The sequence below is a fragment of the Erinaceus europaeus genome, chromosome X (genome assembly GCF_950295315.1).
Source record: "Erinaceus europaeus chromosome X, mEriEur2.1, whole genome shotgun sequence".
Lineage (NCBI taxonomy): Eukaryota > Metazoa > Chordata > Mammalia > Eulipotyphla > Erinaceidae > Erinaceus > Erinaceus europaeus.
In genome coordinates this window covers 89,555,964-89,567,664 of record NC_080185.1, presented here as the reverse complement: position 1 = coordinate 89,567,664, position 11,701 = coordinate 89,555,964, and the positions used below count along the sequence as shown (strand labels likewise).

The 11,701-nt window shown below is 51.5% G+C and overlaps 2 protein-coding genes across 2 annotated transcripts; one reads left to right on the top strand and one right to left on the bottom strand.

Annotated features, from left to right (window-relative positions):
* The first annotated feature begins 999 nt into the window (after nucleotides 1-999).
* ERAS (ES cell expressed Ras) lies at nucleotides 1,000-1,808 on the top strand. The gene has a single exon (XM_007529438.2). It carries the CDS (start codon nucleotides 1,000-1,002, stop codon nucleotides 1,741-1,743), a length of 744 nt encoding a protein of 247 aa, XP_007529500.1. The 3' UTR covers nucleotides 1,744-1,808.
* A 2,725-nt stretch (nucleotides 1,809-4,533) lies between these two features.
* PCSK1N (proprotein convertase subtilisin/kexin type 1 inhibitor) lies at nucleotides 4,534-8,654 on the bottom strand. The gene is made up of 3 exons (XM_007529396.3): nucleotides 8,473-8,654; nucleotides 5,364-5,836; nucleotides 4,534-4,907 (listed from the first exon to the last, which is right to left on the bottom strand). The coding sequence occupies exons 1-3, from the start codon at nucleotides 8,584-8,586 to the stop codon at nucleotides 4,712-4,714; spliced, it is 783 nt and encodes a 260-aa protein (XP_007529458.1). The 5' UTR covers nucleotides 8,587-8,654; the 3' UTR covers nucleotides 4,534-4,711.
* Between the last annotated feature and the right edge of the window lie 3,047 nt (nucleotides 8,655-11,701).

Genomic DNA, 11,701 nt, shown 5'->3' with positions numbered 1-11,701 from the left:
TCTCTCCTCCTCCTCTTTTATGTTAATAAGTAAATAAATAAATAAATCTGGCTCAGGCAAAATAGCTCACTTGAATAGTGCACTGCTTTGCCATGGAAGAGACCCAGGTTTGACCCTGGCCCTCACCACACTGAAGGAAGCTTTGCTGTATATGTCTCTCTCTCTCTCTCTCTCTCTCTCTCTCTCTCTCTCTCTCACTCTCTTTTTATTATTTTTATTTATTTGATAGAGAAAGCCAGAAATTGAGAGGGAAGGGGGTGATAGAGAGAGAGAGAGAGAGCGACAGAGAGGCACCTGCAGAACAGCTTTACCACTCGAAAAGCTTTCCCCCTGCAGGTGGGGACCAGGGGCTGGAACCCCAGTCCTTGAGCATTGTAACGTGTGCATTCAACCAGGTGCGCCCCCGCCCACCTCCCACCATCTCAGCCTCTCTGAATACTAATATTAATGATGATGATAGGCGGAGAGCCTCAGGAGCAGTGTAGCAGACTGCATGTGTCTTTCTTCTTCTCACCCTCTTACTGTCTGTCTCTATCATAATATGAAGACATTAAAATAATAATAAATATAGGAGGTCGGGCAGTAGTGCAGCAGGTTAAGCGCACATGGCGCAAAGCGCAAGGACCCATGTGAGGATCCCGGTTCGAGCCCCCAGCTCCCCACCTGCAGGGGAGTCGCTTCACAAGCAGTGAAGCAGGTCTGCAGGTGTCTGTCTTTCTCTCCCCCTCTCTGTCTTCCCCTGAATAACCACAACAAGGCTACAACAACAAGGGCAACAAAAGGGGAAATAAAATGGCCTCGAGGAGCAGTGGATTCATGCTGCAGACACTGGACCCCAAATAACCCTGGAGGCAAAATAATGATAATAAATATAATCTTTAAAAAAGTTTCCCAGACCTGTGAAGCACCTGTGATGATAAAATAATAATAATAATAATAATAATAATAATAAAATGGTGATGATGACAGTGAATGGGGACAGACATACTAGAAGGTTGCATGGCTGCCGCCCTCCTAACCCACTCCTTCTCTCCCGAAGGGCAGGCGGGCAAGGACATGCAGCCACCACCCAGGGAGTCTGGAGTGTTTGACCTGGGCCTGGGCACTTGGAACTTCAGCTCCCAGGAGGAGAGCATCAGGGCTGAAGCAGAATCCGGGGGAGGCAGTGGGCAGCTGCCAGAGTACAAGGCAGCGTTGGTAGGTGCCAGTGGAGTGGGCAAGAGCGCACTCGCAATCCAGCTTAACTACCAGTGCTTCGTGGAGGACCATGACCCCACCATCCAGGATTCCTACTGGAAGGAGGTGGCCCTGAGCCCCGGGGGCTGCGTGCTCAACGTGCTGGACACAGCAGGGCAGCCCGTGCATCGAGCCCTTCGTGACCAGTGCCTGGCCATCAGCGACGGGGTGCTGGGCGTCTTCGCCCTCGACAGACCCGACTCACTGGCCCAGTTGCGACAGATGCGGGCCACCTGGGATCCCTGCTGTACCAGACCCCTCGTCCTGGTGGGCAACAAATGCGACCTGGCTAGCACCTCCAAAGAGGCCCACACTGCTGCTGCTGCCCTCGCCGAGAGCTGGGGGACTCCCTTCGTGGTGACCTCTGCCAAGACCGGGCAGGGGGTGGAGGAAGCTTTCGCCCTGCTCATCCAAGCGATCCAGAGGGACCGGGAGGCTGCGGCAGCTAGCAGCCAGGAAACCAGGCCCCAGGACTGCAAGTGCCGCTGCCGCTGCTCTGTGGCCTGAAAGTCCCGGCCAAGAAAATCTGGCCTTCTCCCAGGCCGCCATGATGGTCCCTTCACACCAGACTCCTTCCCACCCCACCTCACCCCCAGAGTCGCTAGTTGCGCTCACACTAGCAGGTCCTTCTGGTGTTGGCTATGTTTTGTAAAGTTGAGAGATTCTGTGCAAGATTAAATAAATGACTTCATTGGGTTTTCAAAATCTGCAAAGTGTGAAGGGGATGGTGATGCCAAATGGAATGGAGAGAATTCTTTCATTCATGAAATGGGGGAGCGCTGGGCCGTGGCATGTCTGGCAGTAGAGGATACACGTTACTGTGTTCAAGGACCCAGGTTCAACACACACACACACACACACACACACACACACACACCTGTAGGAGGGAAGCTTCAATGGCAGTGAGGCAGGGCTGCAGGCGGCTCTTGGTTCCTCTCTATCCCTCCCTTCTCTCCATTTCTCTTTATGAAAATGAAAAGAAAGAAGGGGAAAGTCCTCTACAAACCAGGAACTCCTTAGGACTCAAAGGAGAGTGAGATAAAGGTATCATCAAAAATTCTTACCTTTCTCTCCCCCCCATCTGTCTTCCCCTCTCCATTTCTCTCTGTCCTATCCAACAACGATGACATCAATAACAACAATAATACATACAACAATGAAACAAGGGCAACAAAAGGGAATAAGTAAATCTTTTAAAAATTTGAAAAAAAAAATCTTGCCCCTGCAGGCTGGCTGGTGGCACACCTGGTTGAGCACACATGTTGCAGTGTGCAAGGACCTGGGTTCGAGTCCCCAGTCCCCACCTGCAGGAGAAAAGCTTTGCAAGTGGTGAAGCAGTGCTGCAGGTGTCTCTCTGTCTCTCTCCCATCTCTCCCATCCCCTTTCCTCTCGATTTCTGGCTGTCTTTATCCAATAAAGATAATAACACTAAAAAAAAAAATCTTGCCCCTCAACCCAGCCCCCCCCACTACATTGGAGGAAGCTTCAGTGCTATGGACTCTTTCACACACACTCTGCCTTGCTGTATTTCTGATGTACCTAAACATAAAGAAAAGGAAACAAGACAAAAAATCCTTGCCCTTAAAAAATCCCAGCACCGGGAGTCAGACGGTAGCACAGCGGGTTAAGTGCACGTGGCGCAAAGTGCAGAGACCAGCATGAGGATCCCAGTTCAAACCCCCAGGCTCCCCATATGCTATGGAGTCGCTTCACAGGCGGTGAAGCAGGTCTGCAGGTGTCTATTCTTTCTCTCCCCCTCTGTCTTCCCCTCTCCATTTCTCCATCCTATCCAACAATGACGACATCAACAACAATAATTACAACAACGGGCAACAAAAGGGAAAATAAAATTTTTTAAAAATCCCAAGACCCAGGAAGTAGTGCAGTGGTGTTAGACCCTCAAATGTGAGGTCATGAGTTCAATCCTTGGCATTGCATGTGCTAGAATAATACTCTGGTTCTCTGCCCCTCTCCTCCTCTTACAAGTACATAAAACTTAAAAAAAAAAATCCTCAGGGGAGTCGGGCTGTAGCACAGCGGGTTAAGCGCAGGTGGTGCAAAGCACAAGGACCGGCATAAGGATCCCGGTTCGAGCCCTGACTCCCCACCTGCAGGGGAGTCACTTCACAAGCAGTGAAGCAGGTCTGCAGGTGTCTGTCTTTCTCTCCCCCTCTCTGTCTTCCCCTCCTCTCTCCATTTCTCTCTGTCCTATCCAACAACAACGACAGCAATGATAACTACAATAATAAAACAACAAGGGCAACAAAAGGGAATAAATAAATAAAACACTGGGGAGGTGACTGTACTTTAAAAAAAAATTTTAAAAATCCTCAGGGAGCACAGGCAGTGGCACATCCAGCTGAGTGCAATTGCTGCTAAGTGTAAAGGTCTAGATTCAAGCCCCAGGTTTGCACCTGCAGGGAGGGGGAAAACTTAATGAGTAGTAAAGCAGGTCTGCAGATGTCTTTCTCTCCCCGTCTCCCCTTTCTCAGTTTCTCTGTCCTGTCAAATAAAAAAAATGAATTTTAAGATTAAAAAGAAAATTCTAGTCAGGGGTAGATAGCATAATGATTATGCAAAGAGAGTCTCATGCCTGAAGCTCCAAAGTCCCAGGTTCAATCCCCTACACCACCATAAACCAGAGCTGAGCAGACAGAGCTCTGGTAAATAAAGAAATAGACTTTCATAGCCCAAGGCTCCAAAGTCTCAGGTTCAATCCCCGGTAACATCATAAGCCAGAACTGAGCGGTGCTTTGGTTAAACTTGGACTGGTCTGTTGTGTTGCATCAAAGCAAAGGACTCTATGGAAGGTGGGGGGGAAGGGCATTAGGGTCCCGGTGCTTGCTGGTGAAAAGGACCCACAATGAACGTGAGGTGTTTTACAGATGAGGAATTGTGCTCGTGTCAACTGTCCTGTAGATAAGGGTAAACTCACTAAGCCCTTAATAAAATGATGGGGGGAGGCTAGAAAGCTGAAGTGGGGAAGCTGTTGAGTGGTGTCTCATGTAGAGGCCCATTGCTACACAAAGGGGGGAAAAGTTACTGGAAAATGTGGCCGTGAGTAGAGCATTGGACTCTCAAGCATGACCCCCCCCTTCGATCATTACCCAGTGAGGTCTGAAAAGTAGGCTGAGCATCTGAAGAGGCATCACTAAGGTCCATGGTCCATGGGGATCCACGTGGATTCGCTACCCCCCCCCAGTGGTGAGAAACAGTCCTGGAAGGGGTCTCCCAAGTGCTGGATCGAGACCAGCACCCTCAGCCCCAAAACTACCGTGCACAAGGACAAACACAGAGTTGCTTCAGATCGGATTTATTGTGGGGACAGAGGTGGGGCTCTTGTTACAGCGCAGCAAATGCTACTAGCTGGTGTGGGCGGGCGCTGACGTGCTGGCGGGGGCGTAAATGGGGGGACAGGCAGGCCAGGGTTGGGGACCGGGACTGAGGCCCCAGAGAGACAAGGGTCTGGCCTCCCTCAGGGTGGCAGGAGGCGGCGGGCTGGCGCTTGAGGCGCGGGGGTCTCCAAGCGTTTCACCCGCAACAAAGCCCCCAGCACGCCCTCGGGCAGCACGTCAGGGGTTGGATTCTGGTCGGCGGCTCGGCGGAGGCGGCGTGGGGCAGCGGCGGGCTCAGGCTCGGAGTTTCCAGCGAGGATCCGCCCTAGCAAGTACCTGCAGGACAGCCAAGAAAGGCAGAGGGGGTGATGAAAAAAAAAAAAAAAAAGCTCGTGCTTGAGACTCTGAGGTCCCAGGTTCAATCCCCAGCACCACCATAAGCCAGAATTTAATGGTGCTCTGCAGGGATTAAAAAAAAAAGTGGGGGGGTATGGGAAGCCCTTACCCCCTCCCATCCTGCACTCCACTTTCACACCCAGATCCCAAGTCACCGCTCTTAAAAGGCATTGCATCTCATCCTGAAAACTGTCTCCCCTTTCCCTTAGAAACCAAGCATGGGGTGCTCCCTCCCTGAGAGTTCATGCCCCCCAATGTCTCCCCTGACTTCCCAGCCAGACAGCTGTGTCCCCACAAGCTGGATCCAGGACCCTTCCTGAGCTCCCAGGACCGACCCCATAGCATTCCTTCCCTTCCCCCATGTGAGCTCACACTAGCCGCTCCTTGACAGAGTACCTCAGCAACTCGGGGTCCACATCTGACGTCTCATCGCCCGCGTCCTCTGGTTCGGGGCCCGCAGGGGGACCATCGTCGTAGACTGGGGGCCGGGGCCTGAGTGGTGCAGGGGCCTGGGCAGGGAGCAGCTGGGCTGCAAGGGCGGCCGGGTCGAGGCGGGCGCGAAGCAGGGCGCGGGCGAGTTGGGCGGCTGGGGCGTCCGGGTCGTCGTCCAAGGCCGGAGGTGGCTCCGGGGTGCGGGGAGCGCCCCAGGAGCGCAGCAGCTGTGCCAGGACACGCGCCTGCTGGTCCTCGGCCTCCTGCGCCTCCGCCCGCGCCCGCTCCTGCCGCTCGGCCTCCAGCAGGTGCGCCAGCGCCCGCGCCAGCTCCTGCACCGCCCCCGCCGCTTCCGCCCGCGGCAGTGCCCGTCGGAAGCGGCGAGCACCGCTGGCCTCCACCACTGGCGGCGAGGGCGCGCCCAGGCTGCGAGCCTCCTGCGGGAATACAGTGGGACAAAGATGTGATCACTGCCCCTCTGGTCAGGAACACCCACACCAGCCGGGGGCCGCCGTGGACCTCGAACCTTCTCCCATGCCAGCAAGAGGTTCCAGGGCTCCTCAGACACTGCCACCTCCCATGGTCCCCGCCCCCCTCCCATTCCTGCTGTCTCCAGGCACATTGAAAATCATCAAAGAGCCCCTACATACTCCTTCACTATGTCCTAGGGGATCAGACCTTGTCCCTGGCTTCTTTATGAGAGAGGCTATAGACAGTATGACCGGAGGAGGGGGGGGCGGGGCAGTGGCGCAGCAGGTAAAGCGCACATGACATGAAGCGCAAAGACCAGCATAACCAGATTCCGGTTCGAGCCCCTGGCTCCCCAACTGCAGGAGGGTTGCTTCACAGGTGGTGAAGCAGGTCTGCAAGTGTCTATCTTTGTCTCCCCTTCTCTTGTCTTCCCCTCCTTCCTCAATTTCTCTCTGCCCTATCCAACAACAACAAGGGCAAGAAAAATGGCCTCCAGGAGCAATGGGTTCATAGTGCAGGCACCAAGCAAGCCCCAGCAATAAACCTGGAGGCAAGAAGGAAGAGGAGGAGAAGGTATGAGAGCTATTTTTAATAATATTTTATTTATTATATTTTATTTTAATTATTATTTTTTCCCAGAGCACTGCTCAGTTCTGGCTTATGGTGGTGCTGGGGGTTGAACACAGGACCACAGAGCCCTAGGCATTAGATTTTTGTCTGCGTTAACCATTATGCTATACCCCACCCTTCATTTTTGTATTATATATATATTTTATTATTGGATAGAGATAGAGAGAAATTGAGAGGCAAGGAGGAGATAGAGAGGGGAAGAGACACCTGCAACCCTGCTTCACTACTTCTGAAAATTTCCCCCTGCAGGGGCTTGAGCCCACTGGGTCCCTATTACACTGTAATCACCGCAGTGCCCTCCCCCACTTTGTAATCTCTTTTTAATGAAAAAGAAACAGAGAGAGGAAGAGACAGAGACAGACCAGAGCACTGCTCAGGTCTGCCTTATGGTGGTGCTGCGGTTTGAACCTGGGTCCTCAGAGCCTCAGGCATGAAGGTCTTTAACAGAACCCCTATTCTTTTACTTATATTCTTTCTTCTTTTTTTTTATCCCAGGCCACCAATAAAAGGTAAAACTAGAATAGAAGAAAATCATACCACACAAAAGGTCATAGTTGCATTGCGATATACAAAAAAGACAAAAATATCCAAACAAACATAAAAAGACCAAAATAACAACAGAAACCAAGTGAATGTGAAAATAGACAAAAATGAGCCAGTGTTCCTACCCAAAAATGGAACAAAAAGTTATGGAAAACAAGTGAAGTTCACTAATAACCAGGGAAATGCAAACCAAAATTCCATTGGGGGGAGGGTTGGGGACACAGCATAATGGTTCTGCAAAAGTCTTCCATGTCTGAGGTTCTGAAGTCCCAGGTTCAATTCCAGCACCACCATAAGCCAGAGCTGAGCAGTGCTCTGGGGGGGGAAATGTCAGTGGGATACTATGCATCGTGCTATTGTCACACAAGAAAATTAGATTAATAATTAAAAAAAATCACTTTCCTCCACGCACACAGCCCTAAAAGCTGGAGGAGCACTTCATCCAAGCGCCTTCGTATCTGGTACCCCCTGAGTCCCCCCTCTCCCCAGTCACAAACCCATCAGCAATCACGGCCTCACACATACTCGCATGGACCGACAGACCTTGAGATGTCCGCTACGCAAAAACCAACACAGCCACGGCCACACGCAAAAAGCTGCACACACGCACATGCGCACACGTAGCGGCTCATGCGGTCACCACTCTGAAGCCCCCCCCAACTGCAAAGGTGCCACCTTCAAGGCACAAAGCAGCACAGAATCACCTTGGCACTGTACGGGTCCCGCCCCTGCCCCCCACCCCAACACACACACACACACACACACACACACACACACACCTCCACAAGAAGCTGAGGAGAAGCGGCCTTCGGGACACATGGCCCAAATCCCAATCACTCTGTTCCATGCAACCAACCCGGAATGTACATCGAAGGATGCAAACACCACACCCTCCCAAAGGGAAAAACGAAAGAAAGCAAACAGAAACACATACACACACATACACACACGCGCCGACACGCCCATGGGGCTCAGTATCCCAAGCACGGGCACACGCGATGTCACCAGGGGTGGGGGAGTCCCACGCGGGAGCGCCCCCAGCATCACATGCATTGCACCTTCCTAAGGACGCTCGGATGCTCTGGCATCCCAGCCTGCGTACACCCAGCCCCCCCCCCCCCGCCCTAACACCAAGGACTGCGGCGAACAGGGCTTGGCTGCCTGGTGCCATTTGAGGACCAGTGGACAGGGCGCGGTCAAGCCCCCTCCCCCCCATGTCACTCCCTGCCACCCACACACCCCGAGATCGAGCTGGGTACCGCCGGTCTGCTCCGGGCGCAGACTGGCTGGCATCTGGCACCCGGTCCACTCCAGCTAGTCTCTCCGATCATCCCAGAGGCTGGAAACGGACAGGGAGCGGGACCCTCTCCCGCAGCATCCCGCACCCCTCACCCCGCCCCCCTCTCCCAGCGCGGGGCTGCTGTCGCACCTTCACTGGCCTTGCGCAGAGCGAGGGAGGTGAACGGAGCAAGCCTAGCAGCAGCACCACCAAGAGGCCGACGCCCCCGGCCCGCGGCCCCCGAAGCAGCGGCGACCCCGCCATGCTGCCCCAGAAAGCCGGGCTCCGGTCGGGCGGACTGGCTGGCAAATGCGTAACAACCAGGCTAATGGGCAAGGCTGCGGGCTCTGCGCCTGCGCACACGGGGGACTCTGCCCACCACCACACACACCCCTCCCTCTCTGCGCAGACGCGACCCTTCCAGCCAGCGCGTCGCCATGGAAACGCCCAAGGGGCAAGATGTACAGTCGAAGCCAGAGATGGCGGTTGCCATGGCAGTCAGAGAGCAGTTGCTGGGGGCAACAGAGCAGCTGGCGCCCTGTCTGGTCGTCAGGGAAAAGTGAGTCAGTAGAGCGCATTGGGGGTTTGGTCCTTCCTCTCCCTCGTATGGAAGGGGAGATATGACTTTATTCTGTGGAAAAGCTAAGAGGTCCCTAAATATTATTTTCCATCCTCTCTTTGATTTTTTTAAAATCTATCCAAAGAGATCTGTGTACAACTATGCCCATAGCAGCACTATTTGTTAATATATTTTGCTTGTTTTAGTTTAAAGAGGGAGAGAGAGAGGTCAGGACACTGCTCAGTTCTGGCTTCCAGTGGTGCTGGGAACTGAACCTGGGGCCTCAGAGCCTCAGGCATAAAAGGCATTTTGCAGAACTATTGTGCTGTTTTCCCCAACCCTCTCCTTGACCTTCGCCACTGTAGGCCCTCTGCTTTACTTCTGTCCTTATGGGTTGTATCCCCCTCCCATCTGTCCCTGACTTTCTTCCTCTTCATCTCTCCCGCCCTTTTATTTCCTTAACATCTGTATTGACTTGTTTTCCATAAATACACATCTAAATAGATGGTTCCCAGAATAATGTTCCAGAAAGGCTTTTAAGCCATTTCAAATAATAACAAGGAAAGAAAAGGTTGTGTATCCACAGGGGGTGAGGGATGCTGAGAACAGAATGTTAGCGGCTATTTCTAGGTAGGGAGATGGGTACTGCTTTGCCATTTGTTCCCTACTACTTTTTTCTCTGTTGTCTGGGCGTGGGGGTTTAAGAGGAATGTACATCACGATTATAATGAGATACCAAGGAAAAATGTGTTTTCATTTTGGAATTAAAACAAAGTAGGGTGGGGCTGGCCAATGGTGCACCTGGTAGAGCACACACATTACTATGCACAAGCACCAAGGTTCAAACCCCTAGTCCCCACCTGTGGAAGAAAGCTTCATGAGTAGTGGTGAAGCAGGTCTGCAGGTGTCTCTTGTTCTCTCTCCTCTCTCCCCCTTCCCTCTCTGTCCCCCCAGCTCCTAACAGGCAGTCTAATTTTATTTTCTTATTTATTTTAGAAAATAGTCATGTATTTATTTATGAGAGGAAGGGAACGAGAGATCCTGAGCATCGCGGTGACATATATGATGCTAGGAATCAAACATGGGACCTCATGCTTGAGAGTCCAGCACTCTAGCCACTGTGCAACCTCTCAATCCTCCAGTTTAAGTTTAAATTCAGCAGCCCAGAAGGCAGTGCAGTAGATTGTGTTGGACTCTCAAACATGAGGTTCTGCATTGCATGTGCCAGAGTGAGGCTCTGGTCTTCTCTTCCTCTCTCATAAATAAATAATTTTTTAAAACTTATTATCCTTATTGGATAGAGACAATCAGAAATTGAGATGGGTGGGGGAGATAGACAAAGAGACAGAGACACCTCCAGCCCTGCAAAACCTTCCCACTGCAGGTGGAGACCGGGACTTGAACCAGGATTCTTGCACATTGTAACATGTGCACCCAACCAGGTGCACTGCCATCTGCCCCCCCATTTTTTTTTGTCTGACCACCTCATATTATGGTGGTGCTAGGGATTGAATCTGGGACTTTGGTGTCTCATACATGAAAAAAAAATAGACACTGTCTGTCCCCAACCAGAGTTGTCATGAACAATCTTACAAACTTTTATCTTCCTGGGAGAATTAAGAGGGATTTTACTCTTAATCAGACACTTTTTAAAAAGATTTATTTATCTATTTATTTATTTGAGAGGAAAAGAGAGTCAGAGAATTACTGTGGTACATGCAATGCCAGGTACTGAAACCAGGACATCATATCTGGCAGTTAAGCACTCTATATTCATCACACCAATTTCCCGAAACACTCTGGGGATCCAGGCAGTGGCACAACTGATTGAACACACACATTACTATGCACAAGTACCTGAGTTCAAATCCCTTGGTTCCCAGTTGTGGGGAAAACATCATGAGAGGTGAAGCAATGTTGCAGGTGTCTGTCTCACTCCATCTATCTTCACTTCCCTCGCAATTTCTCCCTGTCTATACTCAATATATAAATATATAAATGATTTATTATTTTAATCTTTTTAAAAAATTTTTTCTTTTTTTTTTCCTCCAGGGTTATTGCTGGGCTCGGTGCCTGCACCATGAATCCACTGCTCCTGGAGGCCATTTTTTCCCCCTTTTGTTGCCCTTGTTGTTGTAGCCTCATTGTGGTTATTATTATTGCCATTGTTGATGTTGTTCGTTGTTGGATAGGACAGAGAGAAATGGAGAGAGGAGGGGAAGACAGAGAGGGGGAGAGAAAGACACCTGCAGACCTGCTTCACCGCCTGTGAAGGGACTCCCCTGCAGGTGGGGAGCCGGCGGCTCAAACCGGGATCCTTACACCGGTCCCTGCGCTTTGCGCCACATGTGCATAACCCATTGCGTCACCACCCGACCCCCTTATTATTTTAATCTTAAAAAAGTAAAAACATGGTGTGGTCCGAGAAGTAGTGCAGTTGATAAAGCATTGGATTCTCAACCATGAGGTCCTGAGTTCGATGCCCAGCAGCATATGTACCAGAATGATGTCTGGTTCTTTCTCTCCTCCTTTCTCATGAATAAATAAATACATTTAAAAAATTAAAATAGGGGGTCGGGCGGTAGTGCAGTGGGTTAAGCGCATGTGTCGTCTTTGTTGGATAGGACAGAGAGAAATGGAGAGAGGAGGGGAAGACAGAGAGGGGGAGAGAAAGATAGACACCTGAAGACCTGATTCACCGCCTATGAAGCAACACCCCTGCAGGTGGGGAGCCGGGGGCTCGAACCGGGATCCTTATGCCGGTCCTTGCCCTTTGTGCCACGTGCGATTAACCCGCCGCGCTACCGCCCGACTCCCTTA

Coding starts and splice junctions, on each gene's coding strand:
- ERAS (XM_007529438.2), top strand. CDS start 1,000: ATGGCTGCCGCCCTCCTAACCCACTCCTTCTCTCCCGAAGGGCAGGCG.
- PCSK1N (XM_007529396.3), bottom strand. CDS start 8,586: ATGGCGGGGTCGCCGCTGCTTCGGGGGCCGCGGGCCGGGGGCGTCGGC. Junction 5,837..8,472: donor TCTGCGCAAGGCCAGTGAAG/GTGCGACAGCAG, acceptor GTATTCCCGCAG/GAGGCTCGCAGCCTGGGCGC. Junction 4,908..5,363: donor GTGGACCCCGAGTTGCTGAG/GTACTCTGTCAA, acceptor GCTGTCCTGCAG/GTACTTGCTAGGGCGGATCC.